General features: G+C 40.8%; 1 protein-coding gene across 1 annotated transcript in view; it reads left to right on the top strand.

The window, feature by feature from the left end:
• Positions 1–541: 541 nt before the first annotated feature.
• The window catches only part of ST6GALNAC3 (ST6 N-acetylgalactosaminide alpha-2,6-sialyltransferase 3), a 214,203-nt gene continuing 192,149 nt past the window's right edge, over positions 542–22,595 (top strand). Inside the window, exon 1 of the mRNA XM_058030106.1 lies at positions 542–753. Coding sequence (XP_057886089.1) covers positions 736–753 — 18 coding nt within the window. The 5' untranslated portion in view covers positions 542–735. The remainder of the gene's footprint in view (positions 754–22,595) is intronic.

Here is a 22,595-nt window from a genome sequence, read left to right as displayed (position 1 = left end):
CCGGGATCAGGGACAAACACCCAGCCTGGCTGGCGGGCATTGCAGAGCCCGGCACGGTACGGATTGGGCCGCACCGAGTCCCGGGCAGGCATTGCACGGCACGGTACGGTACGGATTGGGCCGCACCGAGTCCCGGGTAGGCATTGCACAGCCCGGCACGGTACGGATTGGGCCGCACCGAGTCCCGGGTAGGCATTGCACAGCCCGGCACGGTACGGATTGGGCCGTGCCGAGTCCCGGGCAGGCATTGCACAGCCCGGCACGGTACGGATTGCCGCCGTACCGAGTCCCGGGCAGGCATTGCACAGCCCGGCACGGTACGGATTGGGCCGTGCCGAGTCCCGGGCAGGCATTGCAGAGCACGGCACGGTACGGATTGCCGCCGTGCCGAGTGCCTGGCAAGCATTGCACAGCCCGGCACTGTACGGATCGCCGCCGTGCCGAGCCCCGAGCTCAGGAACACACGCTGGAGCCATGAATCAAACCCGGTCATGTGATGGAGGGGAGGTGCTGGGCTGGCTCGCAGCCAGTGGCAGGAGCTGATGGGTGGAACGAACGGGGCATAAAAAGACTAACATGACTAACGGGTCCTGGATGCGTGCTGCCTTCCTTTGGATCCACGGGAATGTGGGCTCCGGCAGTTCTGCAGCTCCACCGGCCTCTTGCCTGACACTGCAACTGCTGCTCACAAAGTAGAACCCTGCTGCTCTTTGGTAGGAAGGATAGAGAAAGAACATGGCCTGCATTTTGAAGGTAAATCTCTATCTGTTGCTTGAATGCATTGTTAGAGAGCCCCTCGCCGCTCAGAGGCGTGGATTTGGTATGGTCCTAATGCATCTTCGTTGTCTTTTTGAGTCCTGGCTTTGTTTGGCAAATGAATATGGAGAGATTCTGCAACGCACAGCTGTGCTCTGCTTCCCTCTGCCATTCTTTCTCTGTTCCCTGCATTGTCAGAACTGTGAGCTAGCGGGAAGAGAAGTGCGTACTGATCATGGGAGGCGGGAGAGGGGCTCTGGCTTGTCTCAGCTTTGTGTACGCTGGATTCCTTCAGGAGCAATAGCATTTGGGCAGCAGACTTCCAGCACAAAGGACAAAACGGGCAACTTATTTTGTTTTTCCACACGCAGCATTTACTTACTGCTCTTAAAGCAGCGGCTGCAGATGAGCACAGCTATCCCAGCTGCCCCTTAAGCACACACTCCCCTGCTGCATCTGCTCCAGACCCACATGCTCCACACAATTACACTCAGTATTCAACCGCATTTTCTAATTAAGCAACCTCTTTGATAGCGGGTTTTCCCCCTTCATGCCAGCAAATACAAGCATAAACTTACCGTGTGATCACATGCTTTCTCCAGCCTGCTGTCCTCACCCAGGTAAAACTGTTTGGAGCCCGCATGGCATGGGGACGGAGGGAGCATCGCAGCGCTGGGATTGAATGGAGGGGAGGAGGCGGAAGTGCCCTCAGCAGGGAGCGGGCAGCGCGTCCCTGTCCTGTGCCTGCCTTCCCAGGGCTCACATCCACAGCCCTTTGCTACCTGGTCTGCTTCAGTTCCATTTGTTAACCCGGTCTGCTTCAGATCTGTTTGTTACCTGGTCTGCTTCAGATCTGTTTGTTACCTGGACAGTTTCCGATCCCTTTGTTAACCTGGTCTGTTTCAGTTCCGTTTGCTCCTTCCTTGCTGCTTTCTGTGGGTACTTTGTGTGTGTTTGCACTCTGTTTCTTTCAGCAAGTAAAACTGATCTGTGAGTTGTTATTTGCGATCTGATCTTCTAGCATGGAGCTGATTATCTCAAACTTTGTTATAGGAGTTGCTTTCAGTGTGTTAGCAAAGTGGATAAATCGCAAAACTTTAAAACAGCTTTGGGATAATGAACATTTAGGTGTCTCCATGAATCCAGTCCTTAGCACTACTTTTGGGCATTCAGCTTTGAAAAAAACTTATTATTTTGCTGCACTCTTTTCCCCATTCATTCATCCATTCATTAATTCTTAACTAGTGAGTCTATGGTACATGGATGTTTTTTGTGTTGTCTGTCTTGTAGGTTGTGGTAGCTTATGTTAATAAATCTGGCCAAGTCTGCTGCAAGTGCAGAAACTTCCCTGAACTAGCAGGTTCTGCTTGGAGCTAGGTGATAACCCTGAACTAGCAGGTTCTGCTTGGAGCTAGGTGATAACAAACTCCTTTAGTCAGCAGTAATGCAGCTCAGAGTTGTGATTTGAGATGAGAAGATGTGGGCTCTGTGAATGGAGCCTGGTTTCATAAAGATAAGCATGTGCATTCCTGTTTAAACACTCCCTACGTGACTTTGGTTGGATCTGCCAGTGATCAGAAAAACAGAATTTCTTATTTTATAAAAATTCTGTGGCAAGATCACATGCAAAATCTTCCTTTTGGCCATAAGAGTTAAGTAAGAAGCCTTTTACAAGAAAACTCCAGTGTCTCTCTTGCCCTCCTAATTGTTTCCTCTGCAGTCTGGTGACACAGCCTGCCACAAGCATGACTGGGAGTTTGAATTATAATGCAATAAAAATCTTCTGTTTGCCTGGGCCAGGAACTCCATTTGGTTGTTATTCTGATGATTAAATCAATAGATTAATTGGTATTCCTTGACAGACAGCCCTCTTCCAGCTTAATTCTTAATCTTGTTAAAACAGGCAGGTGCAAGGATAAAAAGTGAAACAGATATGAGAAGATTAGCATTGCCATAAGGCAAGCTGGATTTTCTCTGACAAATATCCCACAGGAGTAATTTAAATGTCTAGCTCAAGATACTTACTTGTATATAAGTCTTTTAATCTAATGTCTAAAGCTTTTTCCCTAACAAGGAAATTCAAAATATTATATAAATTTTGACATAATGCTAGGCTCATTCCTTCCTGAAAATACAACCTGTTAGCTACACCCTTCCTTTTCCCTGAGGTTTGCCCCAAGCTTGTGTGGAAACAGGAAAAAAACCTCCAGAAATCTGTAGGTATGGATTTGAAATAAGTGGTTGCACAGTGGATGGGAAGCCAGAACAGCTGTGTCTCCTTTCCACTTCAGCCCTGAGTGTCTCTCTGACTCTGCCTTGTGGCTTGCCCTCATCTCTTCCTAGCTTTTTAGCCCCCTGACAAAGATGTTGAGACTTGCTGAATGTTGGAGTTCCACATGAGTGAGAGTTTAGTATAAATGAGATTGGATAGAGGTGTCTGTAAAGTGCAGAGATCAGGGGTGGTGGTTAATAATTACCTGTAGTTACTTGGAGTGGGTGTGAGTGTGTTAGAAGAGGGTGTCACCTTTCGATGTGAGCATCTCCTTGTACGCTGACTACTGCATGAAATAATCTCTGTGTGCAGCCTGTGCAAAAATGACTCTCCCTGAGGGTGCCTGCTGTCTCCCTGGTGTTTGTTGTGCACTCTTCCTAGGTAAGAGTGATGGGGATGTTACTGATGTTATGTGGCTCCAGAAACTTTACCTTCTAGTCAGTAGTGGGGCATTCTCGGTAAAACCAGTGAAATTGTTATTTTGAGGCATTCTCTCCTCTGTTAAAGAAAAGCAGGGAAAGATGCAAGTTCTAAAGTGCGTGTTGTGTTTTTGTTTTCTCTGTCATGACTTTAAAAACATGCCAAGTAGCTGAGTGAAGTGTAGGCACTTTTTGGAAGCAAACAGTTGATCTTATGCTGGTTGCTATGGTAGCTGCATGTCACCTTGCCAGCCACTAGATTAGCAGTGATTACTAGTTATGCAGTCACTCCTGTCCCTAATGATATTCAAGTCCCTAAATTCCACTATATCTGCCAGTCACTCTTGAAGATGAGGACAGATTTCACACAATAAATTACTTCCTACTCCACTTCCTGCATAATTGAAAAATAATACTTCAAAGTATGTGTCATTTTATGATAAATACAGCATGAATGATAACACTCTGTAAAATTGTGATATCCCCCAGTGAAGACTAGACCATGATATTTTAAAGCAAATAGGCCTTGGTAACTTAGTTGGCGCATGCTGAACTTTGCAGGAGATTGTGTCTGACCCTGTCCCCAAACTCTTCTTTTTGAATGGAAGTTTTGAAGATGATGATGGTGATGGGTTATGTTGTCATCCAAGTACAATTTTCACTGGGTAGGCTTCATGTGGTAGAGTTTAATAAACAAAATCTGAGTGTGATGGGCCTGTACAGTGAGGGCTAAGCATGAAATCTGTGAAGACACTTCCTTCTGGTTTGTGTGCTGTGTATTTGCTGTGCAGTGAACAACAGAGGTTTCATGTGCCTGGGGGCTGGATTGACCTTCCATCAGCAGGGATCACAAACCTTCAGCAGAACTCTGTGGTCTAAATGTTATTTGCATAATGTGAGGTGATGTTCTTATTAACACAGCTGATTGAGGGTCCTCTCAAAGTGAGCAGGTGGCCAACTAAAATTTATAGACTCTTTAATATTTTAAAAATCTAATTTAAAGATTGAAAGAACTGTTTTGCAAAGCATAACTTAGAGGTTTCAAACAAGCAAAACCCTTCAGCACAGGCTTGTGGCTCTTTTGCAGAATGTTGCCAAAGTTGCCAGTACCTGTGTGTTCATCTACAATTCTTTTACATGCTTCCTCTCCATGGTTATCTCCACTGGTTTAATTAAATTTGCAGGTTGCATTTTTCCCTTAGTGCACATAGTGAACTGTTTTTGGCAGGAATTTTCTTTCAGAGTTTTTTCTGAGTGTTCAATGGCCTATGTCTGATTGGGGTCTTCAGACATTGCAGTAATACAGATAATATTACTATCTACAGGCATATGCTCCATCTGCACTTTTGAGACTAAAATAGCAAAGCTGATCTCATTACATTGAATTTTTCACCCTGGCAAGTAGCTATTCAGAGGGGAGAGACAGAAGGTCTGAAAGGATCTGATCCCAGTGTTTGGATGCTTGTGATCTTGGATATTTAGTTATTAATTTTGAATTTTTTTTTAACCTCTGTGTTCATGACAATGAGTGTAGATATTTCCTCCCAAGTTTCTATATCATCAAAAACACGTTCTCTGTTTCAGTCTGCTCTGTTGTGCAAAGTGGGCTGTGAGTCTCACCATAACTCCATTCTCTATTGGAGATTTCCAGGATGCAAACATTTCCATAGACTTGACCTCTATATCCTGCTTGAATCAGGTCCAGGATAATTCACATTCTGCCTTGAGTGTTAAATTGACTGCAGCAGTGTTTATGCATGGTATCCATCCATTCTCCTGTGCTGAGAGCTGTGCTTGGATCCTCTTTGATTCTCATGCTGTGCTCTTCCTCCTGCAGTGACAGGAGATGGAGGGATCCCTGGGAAAGGAGCAGGGGTGACCTCCCCTGCGCATGGGAGATGCTGCACTGATGGGCCAATTCCCAGAATTTGCTGCAGGTTTGCTGTAATGTGAGCTCCTACTTCTTTTTTAGTGGTTCTACATTGTTTACCTCTAAATTGCTCCAAAGTAAATGAAGCTGCGTTAATGAATGCCAATGTGCAGGGCTGGGATTTGCTCTATCATGGTCCAGTGGTGCTTAATTACCATGTGAGATTTTACAGAATGCATTATATGGAATTTTGTAATGTGCTTTTTGTTTTGTTCACTTCTTGAAAATTTAGGGAAAATTAAATTCTGAGAAATATAAAACCGCTTTTCACTCTCACTTGCAATGACATTAAACTAATCATACTTTAAGGACAATATATTAGCTCCCTCCCAGAAAGAGACAGTATCTAGTCAGTCGAGTCATCCAGGGGGACTTGCTTTGGTTGAATGAATTTGCTTTTGATGCCCATGTAGCTGAACCAAGAAAACCTCCAGTTTTCAGCATGCTTCAGTTGGTTTAAAACTGGAGATTTGTGTCTGACTTGGAGGTGTGAAAAGTAAAACCACAAAACCAGCATGAAGTTCTGATGTGCCTTATACACTAGTTACTTGATAAAGCAATAATGGAGAAAGGTTTTTGTCTTGCATTTCATCTTCAAACAATGACGTCTGTGTCCCTCAGACGTTTGTTCCCCCCTAACCAGGGGCACACTGCCTTTGTATGCTGTTGGAGCAGCCTGGTTTAAGGAAAGGTGTCCCTGCCCAAATTGATTTGGCCAAATTGCCCAGTTGATTCTGTGATTATCAGGGGTATGGAATCACATATTAAAGGGAATTGTATCAAAATTGAGCCATTGTAAACTTGTGCGTGAGCTTTGGTGGTTTATATCTTGTTCATTTTTTTTTCAATTTCCATTTTGAAGTCCTGAATGCCAGATAACTTGGCAAGCCAGAGTAGGACATAAACCATCACAGAAAGCAGCAAATTGCTATACTTTGACATAACATATTGAAATTCCTTGATATACAGGATTTTACAGATGGGTTATTGCCTATTTCTAGTGACATGGCACCCAAAAAGAAAAGCACACCTTGTTTTCTTTCCAGGCATTCATGATTAATTTAAGGGAGTGTGAAATGCAGCTAAAAGACCCAATATTTTAGGTTTTAATCACAACTATCACAACATCTGCGTGGTTAATTTAAAAAGGCAGAGCTTTTTGGGCATTTTGTCTGTTCCTTTGCCATGTTTCATTCCAGCAGTATCTTATGTGCCTTCCAGAAGTCTAATACTGGACATGGTGAACTTTCCAGGATTTGTTTTCTCATCTTTTCCCAGGAATGCAGTATCTATGCAGCAGATTGACTTTTTGTTAAGAGGATTTTTTTCTGTGTCTGTGGCTTAAAGTGGAAAAAAGTTTTCTGTGTGTTTTCTAGGGAAGGTAAAATGCTTACACCTTAAATGGAAAGTGAATTTCTTTATCTTCCTGGTGGCTAATGCATAAATAAAATTTTTGGACCAATCTGCTCCCCAGAGCAGCTTCTATCATAATATGAAGAGCTATTTTGTGCAAGAAAAATTAGTGATTCTAAATTTATTTTGAATTTTTAGTTTTACCTTCAGATATTAAACAGATAATTTAAGTTGTGGTTGTTATTCATGACAATTTCCCAATACTTACTTCTGCCTATCAGCTGCTCTCCATCCACATTTGGATTCATAACACAGAGAGTTGTAAGTGTGCACATCCATAACAATGAGGTGGAGGTGTATTTTCTGTTGCTAGTGATTGAAACTTCTCTGAGGCCTCTGACCAGGACCTAGGAGAAATTGATCTTTTGTGGAGATCTGTAAACTAGGTGGGGAAAGGCAGCTGCATTTATTGGATATATTCTCAATAAATAAGGCAAAACTCTGCCTTGAGCCTGTCATCTAAAAGCTGAGGGAGCACTTGCTTTGCTGTTGTCAGCATCAAATACTCAGATGGAATGAATTTGCTGTTGCTTTGGAGGAAAAGCTGCATCTGCTGCATTTTTTTTTTTCGTGGTGGTTCTTGTAAATACCCTGTGGACTGCTGAGAAAGAATGACCACTGCTTTTCCAGTAGCTTCCCTGGTTTCTGTGAATGGGAAGTATAAAAGGATGATGTGTGACTGTAATGTGTGTTGTGTTCCTCAATCTGTGGACAGAATAAATTATGGCTGGATGAGGTGAGAATTGCTTTGAGTGATCTCAGGAAATGTTAACTATTGAGCTGTCTGTACTCCACCCTGCCCCTTCAGGAAGATCCTGCAAATATTGCCTTTACGTGGTTACACACCTGCTTTTGATGGCAGTGTCCCAAGTTACATTGAGTAAATATCCTTATTCTTGTGCTCTCCATTCATGTGCTTTCTGGGAGCTGTACAGGTGTACTAAAAACATGACAATTTTTGGTTTATATATTTGAAAGTGAGTAAAATACCATTCTGGATATTTGTTTTCACGTTTACTATTGAGAAGAGCAGAGGTGAGGCAGGAACTGAACTGGAAGGGTTTAGGAGATAAGATCTTGTAAGTGATGCTGTTCAGGAGCAGTGGTTTATGTGATGTAAAGGCAGTCCTGTTAAGCAGCTCTTGTTTACCTGCATAGCATGTGTGACATTTAAAATTAACATGGGAGCCCTACACTTGCTTACAATTAAATGAAGCAGTAACTTCTTACCAAAGATATGCTTTCAGCAATTTGCATTAACAACAGGCAGAGGAATGCTGGCCTAGGCAGGTAGGATGGCAGATGTGGAGTGGTTGGAAGTAATCAGAAAAAACATGTTTATTTCATGGGAACAGCAATTTGGACAGAAGATATGTGAATGAATTATTTATAGTTCCTGCCTCTTCTAACGATGTGTTCCTTGCAGTGTTTGTTTGGTGTAGGATTGGGTAGCTTATCTCTCTTTCTTAAATTCTCGTCCTTAAAATTATATATAATCTCAATACTAGGAGCTGTTTGCCAAGGCTTTGGCAAAGAGAATGTCCCCCTGAGCATGTAACAACACGAGACTTTGTTCCATGAGGTTTGGTGATTTAATTCTAAATAGGAAAAGCCAGAAGCCAAATACCAATTAATTTTTTTAAGTTTCACAACCTTTTGTAAGCCATCAACTTCTAGTTTCCTCCAAATCTATTGTTCAGCCAGATTTGAACATAATTATTTTTTTGGAATGAGGGGCTGCCATTACATTGAAGAAATAACAATGTGTATCTATTATTAACCCTTTAATATACACAGTGGTATTATTACTAACCTGTTGAGGCCCTTAGAGTGCTTCTTGGTGTACTTTCAATAATTATCAGTACATTATTTTACATTAGATTATAAAATTATGTGCTTGTGGTTTGTGTATGTACTCAAAGTTACTGTGAGCTGGCCCTTCTCCATAAGTGGAAATCCCTTTATCTTTTAGATTAATTCAAGAAGAATGAAAGGCTTTTGTGTTTTGATGTGTTGTTTTCTGCTGTGGGGTGCAGTTACACCAGAATAAAGTTCCTATAAAATTCTTTTTTGTTTGATTTGTCAGAGGACTAAATATTTTAATTCCAGGTTATGTGTGTCCACAATGGGGCTTGTGTGATTATTTAAATTCCTTATAGTTTTACTAAACTTTTCTACCTCAGTCCTCAGAGCCATGTGGATAAGTTATTTACAAGTTACTTCATGTCAGCTGATTGTTACAGTTTTCCTGTGTTTATATTCAACTCTGACAAGCTAGTCAGGTTAAAACCAGCTATTAACAGAAGAGAGCTTTCTGTTACTGCTTCTTATGTGGAAACAAAAAAACCCAACATTTGAAAAATGGAATGGAGAATGAAGCTGACTCATTCTGTGGGATCCTTGGGAGCTGTGGAATGTGTAATGTGGGGAAAAAACTAGTGGAAGACACATCTTTAGTAACTGGGAAATGCAAGTTTTGCCAAAAGAAAAGCTTTTGTAACTTTTTTCCATATGATTACAGAGACAATTTCAGACAGCTGTCTCTGTGTGTGTCTCTTTTCCTTTTCTGCGTTTTTTTCCATTTTCTTCCATGGGATATAAAAATATTTTTACAGAAAAATTAGTTTTACCCTACTAAATGTTTTTCTTGAGGGCAGCGGTTGGAAGAAAAAGAATACTCCAAATCAGAGAGAAGAAATGGCACTTTTTGGGAACACTTATTGAATAGCATCTTTACTTTATTGTGCACATTCTCTCAGCCAGTGTTAAGTTTTCTGTACCTGTTACAGGGACTTGGAAGTCTGTCTCTCCAGTTCCCAACTCCTGTTATGAAATGGAGTTTATACTGTGTTTTTACTTGGTGTTTGCTGCCACTTGCCCACTCATATTTCATTAAGCCAATTAAAAGTATCTTAGTGGTTTTACCAGGTCACTTAAGGCGAAAACAGAGAACTGAGGACCTGGAAATGCCATTGAAGCTTCCCCCACTCTAACCATGCTTCTTCCTTTTGGGAAATATGAGTGTTGTTTTTAAGATGAAGTAGTCTCCTGATTATTGCATTTGTCCTGGCTGAGAAGGTGGTGCAAGTATGAGAGTGTAGCCTAGAAGGGGTCAGGAAATCCTTATGATATTCCTACTACCAAAATACTCCTGCAAGAGTAGGAGCTCATACTGTTAGTAGAAATTGCTTGCCAGTATATAGTAAATAAGCCCAGACTGCATCTAGCCGTTGTTTAAATGGGAGGTTCTGTAGCAGAAATTCAGCTTTATTTTGTGGAGACCCTGCTGCCCTGAGTTACACAGGAGGCAAGGCACAGTTTGATAAATTGGTGCCTGCTGAGTGCTAGAATATGGTTTTAGTGTGTACAGAATGGAAAAAAGGGAGTATTTCGTATTTTGTGTGATCCTGATGGAGGTCATTGTTTGTCCTGGGCTTGTAGCACCTATATAAGGTGAGCTGGTTCCACACTGTCCAGCTTTGCTGGACGATGCCCCTGGACCATCTCCCATGCCCGTAGGTGCCACCACCTCCTCCCCTGCAGCCCTGCACAAACTGCAGGTATCACAAATATTTCCATTCTTCCACACTTGACTGAATCTAAGCCTAATTCATTTAGGAAGCTGTAATGTGTTCCAATAGCATTAATGCTGCAGTTTTAGACAGTAATTGTACTCAAGCAGCCTTTTAGACAGTTAGTGACTGCGCCTGTTGAATCTGTGCTTTTAGGCCCTTTATTTCTTCAGATATGGTCTCTTACTCAGCAAATGAGTGTGTATATGCATATATATTCTTAAAACGTTGGGTGTTCTTTTATGCTTCCTGTTTCTGCAGATCATGGATTTTATTTCTATCACTGTGTCCCCCAGCCAAATTTTTCTAATTAAGAAAATGATTACCCATTATTGTATCAGTCAGAGAGCTTGGTGAGCTATTCAAAGTCCACCCTACTTCAGTATGTTTCATATTGTGGTCAAACAAGACTAGACAAAATTTTCCCTTCTTGGATCCTACAAGAGCAAGAGACAGCAGTGACTGCACTGTAGGTGGTCTTTATTGACAGAGTGATGCTTGTCTGACAAATAAAAAATTCCAGAGGTGAAGCTCAACTGGCATTTTGTTAAAGCTTTACTTGCATAGCATTCTTTGCCTCTCGGTGAGGCTTGTAAAATGAGTGTTTCTGAAAATTCAGCTTTCGGTATTAGCTACAACTGACGTTCCACTTGGTGGCACTTTGGAATTAACAAGAAGATTGACTGTGCTTTTTTCCCCACTGAAATCTTGCATGAGACCTTATTACCACTCCCCATTCATTGATTCCAGGGGGAGAAGCTGACTTTGGTGTACTTGTTCTGAATGCAAACTGTGAGAGATGTTAGAACTCCTCTATTTTGCCTTTTACTTCAGATCCTCAGTTTCAAATCTGCCTGAGGCCTTTGCAGAGAGGAACAATTGTACAGTGAAAAGCTTATCCCCCAATGGGCCGATATAATCCAGGTCACAGATACTGTGGAAATGGATGATAACTTGTTTTCACCTTTAAAATCTGCAGGAAAACATTATCAGTGACAGTGAAAAGAAAATGGGATTTGACAGGGTTGCTCAGTTTTAGTTTTTTTTTCTGTCTGCCCCATCTTTCTCTCAACAGGAAGTCCCAAGCCCCCTCATGAATGAGGCCAGAGAGTTGAATTTCCTTCTGGGCCTCAAGGCAGGTACCAGGGCTTGGCAGGATTTTGGTAATGGTGCCATTAAGCATCCCTTGTGTTTGCAAAGTGTCTTGTGAAGCATTTTGCATGAAAGTGCTCTCAAACAAGCTAGGGAAAGATGCCATCCATTTATGGAAATAAACATTCTTGAAAGAAGGAAAATGGAAAATTTATCAGAATGTTAGATGAAACTGTGGGAGGTCTGCTTGAGGAGTGTCTATGTGGAACTAAAATAGAACAAGAACTTGAACGTTCAATTGATTTAAAAATATTTATTGTGAGGAAACATTTATTTTCTTGTGCTAAATGAAAATGAGTTTTGAAATTGTTTAGTTTCCAATTGCTATGACTCTGGCGGCCTGAGATGTGTGATTACTAGTCATATATTTATTTCTTCAATCAGTAAAGTGTTCTGTAAACAGCTGTGCAGTTTATGAATTGTTAGTTTTATTGTTTATCAGTATTTTATTACTAATTTGCTGTTTTCATAGGATCATAGAACAGTTTGGGTTGGAAGGGACCTTTAAAGGTTATCTCATTGCTTGGACCAGATATGTTATGGTGACATTGATCTAATGTTTCCCTTTAGTTGACATAGGATTGTTTTGGTTCAAAATAGTGATTATTCATTTTATGTAAAGGAGTTATGCTTTGCTTTTCAAATCAACACTTGTGACCTTTCATCCAGACAAAATGGGGAAAAAAGCTTTACTTACATAGCAGTAGCATTGCTTTACTTCATCTTCCCTGCCATCTGTAGTTGGGAAAAAAGTGAGGTTATGGGATCTGTGTTGAGTCATGGGTATGGTATTCCAGGCAACTGGAAAGACTGAAGCTGTTTTTCATACTTCTGTAACTACTAGACAGGCAGAGTGCAGAGGAATGTCATTGGTAACCAACTCACTGTCTAGATAATGTTCTTTAATATGCCCTGGAGTAAAAAGCATAAATTATTTTTGTGCTTTAATAGGCATGTTTCCTTTCAGGAAAAAGTACTTATAAATTCAGTTAGAAAGGTATTAAAAACTTCAGAAAATGAATCAGGTTTTGCTGATCTTCTGTGAAAAGTTCCTTCCTAATATTCCATTTATATGATTGCAGACTATGATAATAAATTAATTATTGTGATATATGTACAGTATTTTTATGTATATGTAATATACTTGCTTAATAAATTTGTTGGTTTTGTACTTCTGTTAGGCATCTATTTTCCATGCAGTCCATGAGGAAAGGTAATGAAATATAATAAGGGCTGTATCCAAAGCAGTGGAAGGAAGTAATTAAACCTAATTGAAGAAATTTCTTTGAACTATAATAGCAGATGCAAAGGATTAATTCAAAGCAGATTAAGGCCAATGCATGCTTTGAATTGCCAGCCTGCAAATAGATAAGTATTGCTGTTATTTAAATGAAGTTATATGAAAGTATCTTCTGAAAACTGAGTCTGGCAATCAGGTCTAAAAATAGACAGTTGGGTTAGGTTTTGATAAGGAACGTCACTTCTTTTTCCTAATTTATTAGTCTGCCAGTCAGAAATGAAATATTAGAAATGCTGTGTGCATCTTATCAAACAACTGCACTAGGACTGGGAATTAGCCTGGGCTATCCCTCAAGGTATTCTCTGAATGGCAACTTAATCATCAGCTGTGACAAGCCCTTGCTTGGAAATTACAGGAAAAACTACTTTAATGATTTGGAAGTAAAATTATGTGGTATTTAGAAATGTTACCTGAGAACTTTTAAATTTTCTTCTGTCTTTGTACTGTAATTTTCTAATGGATTTCACAGTCGGTTGTACATTAGAAGCTTAAATTATGCTTTTTTGTACAATACACAGGAAAACATATGGGCTAATATTGCACAGGAGACTGAATATGAAAATGAGGTAAGATAAAGTTAGTTTTTACAGCACATTTTATTTCTTTGCAGAACTGATGCAAACAAGAGAACCTTCAGATTTATGTTTAAATTTTGGTTTCTTACTCTTTGAAACTTTAGAATTGGTAATTTCTTTCCACCTGCACAATAATTCTAAATAAAACAGGATGTCAAATATCTCAACTGACTAACTGATCTGTTAAACCCGTAAGTAGCTAGGAGTGAGTAGATCCTTTTCTCCCCAGACCCACAGTGCGGGAAAAATAGAGGAGTGAGAGCTCTGAAAGACAATTATCCTTAAATCCTTGAATTTGGCTGATGGGCTGAGTGTGGTGGTTGAAACTGAGGCAAAAGCAGTGGCTGCATATGGATGGGAAGATAGGGTTTTCCAGCACTGGAGTGGGAAAATGAGAAGCCATAGCCATACTGGGAGATGTCAACCATTAGGAAGAAATAACAGATTTATAGTCTGGGCTTTTTTTTTTTTTTTTTTTTTTTTATTTTCTGTTTTAATGTTATTGTTGCTATTGAAGTACTTAACAAATGTAGGCAACTGCAGTAATATTTACTGCAGAGCTGTGAGAGGGACTGCACTTTGTTTTCTTGGTGTTAATTTGTAGTTTAGACTGTTGCTAATTCATGGCACAGGTGGGATTGCATGACACTGTATGCATAGTGCCAAAGACAGCATCACCAGGGTTCCAAAACTGTTTTTGTTGTGACAGGAAAGAAAAGTTGGCTTCTCCTTTCTGTGTTACAACACTTTGTTTTATGTGTGTTGGTTAACAAAATATAAATCAAAATGTTTTGTTTTGTTTTGCCTCTTGCCCTGCGGAGCCAAGCCGTGTTCCACGGGCGCCAGGCACAGTGAGTGCGTGCCCCGGGCCGAGCCTGTGCCGGCCTGGCGGGGCTGTGCAGGGCTCGCTGCCTCGCCAAAGCCAGCAGTGGGTGCCACCTGGGAAGGCTCAATAAATGAGGCTGCCCGAAGGCATTTCTTGTAATGACAGCCTGTCATCTGGCTTAATTAAGGCCTCTCTTCAAAAGAGAGGCCTTTAACTATGGATCTTTAAAGCTTGCCTCTTCCCTGGTAAACATAGGCGCCCAGCGGAGATCAGGGCTTGCCCCCCGTGTTTTCCTGCTGCAGGCCAAGAGTAATTCTGGAGTGTGGCAAAACAAATGGAGCACACTTGTTGGATCCCGTTTGTGTCAAGTTCTGGGCCCCTCAGTTTAGGAGGGATGTTGAGAGCTCAAACGCCTCCAGAGCAGGGCAACACAGCTGGTGATGAGCTTGGAACACAGACCCTGTGAGGAATGGCTGAGGGAGCTGGGGCTGTTCAGCCTGGAGGAAGGGAGACTCGGGAGACCTTGTCATTCTCTACAACTCTCTGAGAGGTTGTTGTAATCAGGTGGGGGTCAGTCTCTTCTCCCAGGCAACACCTGACAGAACAAAAGGACACAGTCTTAAATTGCGCCAGAGGAAGTTTAGGTCAGATGTCAGGAAAAAATTCTTCACTGAAAGAGTGATTGGGCGCTGGAATCATCTGCCCAGGGAGGTGGTGGGGTCACTGTCCCTGGACGTGTGTAAAAAAAGACTGGATGTGGCACTCAGTGCCGTGGTTTAGTTGATGAGGAGCTGTTAGGTCATAGGTTGGACCGGATGATCTCAAAGGTCTTTTCCAACCTGGTTTTCTGTAATTCTGTGATCAGCTGCTGTGGAAGACTGTCTACTGCCCCCATTCCCTAGAACAAATAGGAGGCATGTCTGTGTGTATGGGAAGTTGGGATGTGTGTGCCTTCTTTTAATAGGAACTGAAATTAAAAGTGAAAAATCCCTGAAGTCTGAGGTTTGTGCTTTGCAGAGGATGGTGGGAGGCAGATGGCCACCCACTAATGTCCTAGTTGTTAGAAAAGAAAAATCTTGTGAGTCTGAGGCCACTGGGTGTGCCTAGCCTGGAAAAGCAAAGACCTGGGGAGCAGCTTTTGGCAGAGTTAGAAGAGATGAAGCAGGTTTTTCTGACAGGAGCATAGTGGGAAGTGTCATGAGCTGCAACAAGGAAAATTTCAATGAATATAAGGAGAACAAGACTGGAATGTTACTGACACAGGGGCCTGGCAAAAACTTCCCTAGAAATACTCTAAACTCAACCTGACCCTGAGCAATCTGATGTGACTTTGAAATCAGGCCTGCTTCAGGCAGGAGGTTTGGCAAGATGATCTCCAGAGGTGTCCCAGTCTTAATTATTCCTCATTTTTATGATTTCTTCAATGCTGCTGCCGCCATTCATAACGTTAATTGTAGTGCACCATATGTAGTGGGTTTATTGAAGCATGTCTAATAGCTGTGTTAACAGAATCACCCTCACCTGTGGGCAGGCCAAGACTTTTTGGTTCTTTCATTAATCTTGATGAGATCTTGAAGGTAAAAACACTGGAAGTTTAATTTACACATAGAGGGGCAGATAAAGAAATAGAAGCAGTGGCTCCTCAGTCATTAGTAGAGAAACCTTTTACCAATTGGCTTAGGACACGAATAAATTGCTGTCTGGCTATCATGAGCATGGCATCCTTGATACTTTTTCAGGGTCTCCACAATTAAGTGCAAGCTTCTCCTGAAAGGAATTACAATTTGCATTACTCTTGAGAATGCCTGAAGGGTTGTATTTGGCAGAAAATTTTAATGTGACAGGGTTTTTTGTCCTAGAGCCTAAATTTAATTTGTTCATGCATAATGCACTCAGTTGAGAATTTTCTGAAGTGGTGGAGTGTAACTCTTCTCTTTCTGCCTATGTTCAATGAGACAGGAAAATCTAGCTAAACTTATGAGTCTCTAGTAATTTGATGGTTTGTGAAGGAGTGAGTGCAAATTCAGTCCTTTTCTTTTCAGCTTTTCTTTTGGAGTTCACTCTCTCTTCCTGCCCCATTTTTCCAAAGGACCCTATTTAAGACCTATATTCAGGGTTATTAACTTTTTCACCAAGAAGGTTAAGCTTGATGTAATACAAGAAGGGTTACCTGCAGTGAGGTTTATAGCTTATTACTGGTATGAAAATTCTGTAGAGGATTTTTAGTATTAGGGATAAGTGAGGGAATCCTTGATACACACTCCTTTAATAAAGATGAGTATGATAAGCAGGAGTGATTTATTCCAGCTGTCTGTTTCTGCTGAAATCCACACCTTTCCTTGTCTCTCAAGGGTTGTAGTGCAGGCACAGGAAGCTCTGAGTTCTGCTTAAGCCAAACTGTGTATGACAAAACTGTTATTTGAATTTCACAACATCATATTTCCTGGAATGGTAGAATGTACAATATTGTTCATGGATTATGACTGCTAGATGCGCCCAAAGTCTTGTGGGTTTCAGAGAAGTTAGAGAAATGCTTTTCTTTGTTCTCATCTTACTTTTTTTAGAGGATTATGACACAAATATATCGTCAACTTTTTTTTTGTTGTTTTCTTTCTTCTTCTCTTTTTTTTTTATTTGCCATTTGTTCACCACAGCTTAAAATCAGCTGTCTGCTAAAGTGCTTACTGGTAAAGTTGTAGAATGTTTGTTGGAATGAAAAGTCAATTACCTGGTGTCTGAAAAATTAATTCATTCTATCATGATGGTCGCAGTTCTTTGTGCAAGTCTAACTTAACTGTCAAGGACAGTATCTCAAAAGGGTGTTTTGAATAATCTGCTCTTTTCTGAGCCTTCTACTTAAATTTAGAATCTAGGAGAATAGGAGACTGCAGATAATTTATTTACATTTTTATTTTCTAATGGGATGAGGTATTTTTTCACTGTAAATGGTTTAACAACAACAGAAATTTCTGATCAGCTACAAGAATTTGAAGTTGTATTCTCTTAGTTTGAATTCTTTTTGTCTAGACTTTTGCATATTTCTAGGAAACTTGTGCAAGGTCAGCTCTGACTGTACTCAGATGGGATTAATTAGCCTGCTTTCTGTGAGGCTTGACCTATACTGCCCAGAAGAAAGGATCTCATTTCTTTCTTAAACTCTGCTTTTTAAAGGAGTATCATAACAGAGCAGTATAGTAAGTTAAAAAAACTAAGATGAAAAATTTGTGCTCTGGTTTGTTCCCAATTCTTGCTTCATTAGGATTGTCTTTCCAGGGCAGATACATGCAGAATTCTTCAGTTTCAGTAATGAGACTACTGGTTGTCCTGACATAGGGAATTGGGTCTGCCTTAAGTGTTTTAAGCATTTTTTTAGCCATTCAGGAATTTGAAGGCATTTTATGTTTTGTTGCTTTTGAAGCAAACTGTGTGCTCCAGAGGACAGGTTGGAAAAAAATTTTGAAATGGGAGAAGAATAGGGAGGGAATAATGGGAGACAGAGAAATAAATACAGCAAGTATTTTGAGCAGTACTGAGTCATCCTATAGAGGTGTTGACAACATGCTTGCATGCTTCTCTAAGTTAGAACTCATTTTCATGGTATAAAAGATGCAGCACAGAGCTCTTTAAAAATTAATATTATTGTTTTGCATATTTTGTTTGCTACCAATAACCAGATTTCTAGGTAAATAGGCACTACTTCATTAGCAGCAGCAAGGGTTCACTGGAGTAAGAATGAACAGAATTGAATTCTGCAGAGCTTCTGCTCTTATTGAAGTTTCAAGGTAACAGCTAATGGTCTGCACAGCATTTCCAAGAAAAAAAGCACGGCTTCATTGAAATCAGATGCAGTGAAAAAGCTGTGTCCCAAGGTCAAGGTTGGTGGTGGTCGTTTGCCAGGAAATGTAGCAGTGATTGCACCTGCATCTTTTATTTGGAGGATGAGTGATGTTTGAATAATGAAGAATCAAATTGTTACATGCAAGTCATAATTCAACAAACCAAAAAAAGGTGTTTAATACCACTTTACTTGATGGAGAGGTTTTTTTTTTCTGGTTAACTTTTTAAGCTGCTTGAAAGTGCTGGGATCTTGACCCTTTAACTGTGTCACACAAAGGTACTACACCAGCTTGCTTTCTCAAACTGAGTCCAAAGCACTGCCCACTTCTAAGCCATAAACACACTGGAGGAACAGAAGGTAAACTTTGAAAATCTGGCAAGTGAAACTAGCAAGTCTTAAGGTGGTTGCAGGAGTTCAAATACAAAAAGAAACAGCCTTCTGTTTGAAAGGATCCTTCCAGGACCAGAGAAAGCAGGGATTTCACTCTGGAAGTCTCCCAGGGTATGGTGTTCATGTGGTGTTTCTCTACCCTGCTGCTCAGTTCTGCTGGGTACCCAAAGGAATGTCTTCTCTGCCGTCTTCTGCCTGAAGTCAGGATAGGCTATAAATTGTTAATACATTCATCATGAGCTGTGAAGTAGTTACTGCAGAGAAGACTGGTGCTATTTCAACTGCTGTGAAAATGTGTTTGTTTTGAGGGCTGCATAACTTGGAATAAATGTTTCATTAAATGTGTTATGAATGATGTATTTAACAACTAGAGCAGGTCAATAATATTCAGAATTAAATTTAGTGAGTTTTTATTAAAGGTTGCCTGTTGCAGTGGTGAATAGTTTAGTAAGCATGTGATGCTATAAACAAATGCTTCATATGCTCTGTTATGAGTGCTTTATTAAATACTTAGCCAATAGCTGCATTTACCAAATGAACCTAATTTATTGTATTTATTTTTTCCTAAGGGTTTCACACTTCATTATAAATGATTTATTGAACATACGTAAAGCAGTTTAGTAAGCTGTGTTCTGCCTCTTGAAATGAATGCATTGCTGGTAGGGCTTGGTGTTGCTAACACTTTGTAATTGTTTGAAGAGTGTTTGTAAGTTATTCAGACCATCAAAAAAGTTTTTTTTCTTTTTTTTTTTCCTCCCCAGTTCCCTAGAAGTCATTGTAGATGTAGTGTGGTGCTTTCTGCAGTTCACACTTACTGGTAAAAGCAGTTGTGGGGACTCATCTGTACACATCAGTACTGTCTTCTTAAGCAGCAGCAATGAATTCAACACTGCATGGTGAAAAGATGACACTAAAACCTACTTGATAGGTACCATCATCTGGGAAAACAATGCATGTGGCACTCTGACATTTTGAAAGTTAACCCTGCCTTATACTCCAGCCAAAGTTGGGTGCTTGATATATTTGAAGACTGATAGTTGGAGATGGATTTGTACCTTTCTCTGAGAATCATTTCCTTTCCTTTTTTTTTGGTATAGCATACCTGTCAGCAATGAAAACAGTTTTTCTGCTTTGGAGGCCAGAGCAGTCGTCAGTTAGAGAAAGAATAAATAGGGCATATTCTTATATTCAAGCTGATCTTCGTGGCTGTGGCTAATACTACTGCTAGCTGGGCTGTGAATATCCAAAAGAGCTAATTTGTGTGGCAGAGTAACTTTGGTGAAGGAAACAAGAACCTGGAGCAGAGACATGGTCAGAAACCCAAGGACAGGTGGGACTGGGAGCCGTATGCTCTGCTTGGGGGCAGGGTCCTCATCCCATTCTAGCAGTCATGTGTTTTTGTTTCCATTTCCAGCAGTGCCATGAATTAACAGGTTTAATTATTACACTTCTTGGCTGACCCTCAAACTATTTTGAGCCTCAGCCAGGTGGTCTCATCACCCTGCCAGTGTGCCCCTGTGGGAGCTGAAGGAGTGTGATTAGAGCTCCATGAATGGGATTTGTGTGTGGGGGTGGCATCTGAGACAGATTTTAAGCATAGTCTAGGTGCAAAAAGTATTTTATTTGACATCATAAAACCCACTAAAGGCCTTGTCTGAGGTGAGGATATGGGTCTACAGAGCTGAGTGTGGATATTTATAAGCAGCCTACAAAGTAGAAAAAAACCTCACACTTCATTTTGATTGCTGTTCTGTGAAATGGTGTATATCATACATGAATAATTCATAATTTAAAAGCTTAGCTGAAAGTACCTTCAGAATGTGCAGCTGCATGTGGATGATGCCCCTGGTTGTTTGGTGGTTGTTGTTTTTTTTTTCTGGTGTGCGTGTGGAGTTTTTTTGTTGGGTTTTGTTGTTTGGTATTTTTTTTTTTTGACAATATATGATGAAAATTAATTTGGAGTTGTGGTTTGGAAGCAGAAACAAATGTCAAAATATTTTTTCAAGGACTGTATCTGCAGAGAGCATACAAAACTGTGAATGTAATACCACATGCACAACAGAAGAAATAAGAGTAAACATGAAAAATACTTTCTCTATAACTATGCCCTGGAAGCAGAGGCGGCAAATTGTGGGGGTGTTGGAAGCATAAGGTAATGCACTGTTACCATTACTGAGAAAGAGCATAGAAATGCAGGCAGTTGTTCACTTCTTCAGATAAAAATGAAGATGCTTGTATTTGCAGGATACGTCTGAATGCAAAGCATAGGTGGGCAGAATGAATCCATTTCTGTACACCATTCCATGTTCCTAAAGTGGCCTACAACCCATAAATTTAAGCTGCTTGATGAGGTATTAGAGGCTTTTGCCTCTGTCTTGTGGTTTCTTAAGAAGGTCACAAAGCGACCAAACAACTGTGTGTTTGTAGAATGTCTTTCTGTAACTTTTCTTCTTCTTTCAGTTTTCCTTCAGTTTGGATTTCTCACAAGTAGGTGCTGTTCAGTGTTGCTCCTACAAATTTTCTGCACTCTTTTTACAGTAATGACTCAAGTGTGTTGTCATGAAACCTACCTATAGAAAAGTGTTTAAGTAAAGGAATATTGTGAAAGACTGGGTTCCTTTCAATTAGTTAGTTCACAGAATGTGAATTGGAAGGGACCCACAAGGATCATCGACTCCTGGCCCTGCACAGGGCCATCCCCAAATTCACTCCGTGTGCCCGAGAGCGTTGTCCAAACGCTTCTTGAGCTCTGTCAGGTTGGTGCTGTTCCCCATTGCCCTGGGGTGCCCGTTCCAGGGTCCAATCACTGTTTGGGTGAACCTTTTTCTAATATCTGACCTAAACCTTCCCTAACACAACTCAGGCCATTCCCTTGGGTGGTCTCACTGGCCACCACCAAGAAAAGATCAGGTAGCTCAAGGATGGAGGAGAAATACTCTTTCCAGTTCAGACCTTTGAATTCTAGTTTGACTGTACTATGATGTTATCTTCTGGGCATTGTGAGCACACAGGAAATTATTAGACCTGTTGTCATTTGTATTGGTCATAATTTGAATTAATCCAGGACGTCCTGTTCAGTTCTTTGTACACTAAATCAAAATGTCCAGCCTGACAGTTTGATACTGGGTCTGGTTGTACATGTGCAAGTCTGGCTTGTTCTGTCCTGTCTCCCTTCCCCCTTCCCTTCCCACTGGAATGTAAAGGCTGTTCAGGTGATTTCAGGAAATTCAGTCTTTAGGACTCCTTATTGTATTTTAGTGTGTCAATTACTGCCTGAATAGCTCAGTAATTTAGTTTTTTAAGGTCCGGAATTAATTTAGTCTTCTGTCCTCCCAGCTATTTTCTATTGCTGTTAGCAAAATTGCTTTCTTTCTGATTCAGCAAATGGATATGCAAAAGGCTGAAATAATTTTCTCTTTGGATGGTGACAAAACAAATGCTGCACAACATGTGTTGGCCATGACACATAAGCCCAGAGCTCATAAAAGTCAATGGGAAGAAGCTCATTGACTAGATTGGACCTTAATCCCCTTGCTAGCAGAAAAGGAAGCTCAGTGGGATAAGAAGTCTTGCATGTCTGATTGTATGAGAAAATATTTGTGCCTGATACATTAGGAGATTTGTCATCTTCTCAGCAGTGTCAACACAACTGTGTGCAGTTCTTCTCAAGACATTGACCCATTATTTGGGTTAGATTTCACCTTGGGCCTTTTATTCATTTCTTCTATGAATATTCTGTTAGCCCATCTGAGAAGCCTCAGATCCTTGTTTTATGCTCCTGCCTTGCTTTCTCCCCTTTTTAAGATGGTGTGGTATTGACAGATGTAAGTTACAAGTGAGAAGACTTTTTATTTGCTACAGATTTATCTGTCTGGCAGCTGTTCTCACTCTATTTGACTTTTCAGCCACCCTGCTCTTTTCCTTGGATCTGGTTTTACTATGGCTCTCTGTATTTCTACCACAAACAGAATCCTGCTTTTATACAATGTGGGAATTAAGGCTGGTGATGAACTGGAGAAAAGGCTCTTGGGTTCCTGATGTCAGAGACGACCCGGAAGCGTGGGGATATGTGTGGAAGGTGCACACAGCACAGTGGTAAAATCTGTGTTGTCTTGGTCTCTCCAGTCTCTGGTAGATGTGTGTCTGTGCCAC

This window comes from Melospiza georgiana, chromosome 9 (assembly GCF_028018845.1).
Source record: "Melospiza georgiana isolate bMelGeo1 chromosome 9, bMelGeo1.pri, whole genome shotgun sequence".
NCBI lineage: Eukaryota > Metazoa > Chordata > Aves > Passeriformes > Passerellidae > Melospiza > Melospiza georgiana.
Note: the sequence above shows the minus strand (reverse complement) of the source record. Positions and strands in the feature narration are given on the sequence as shown.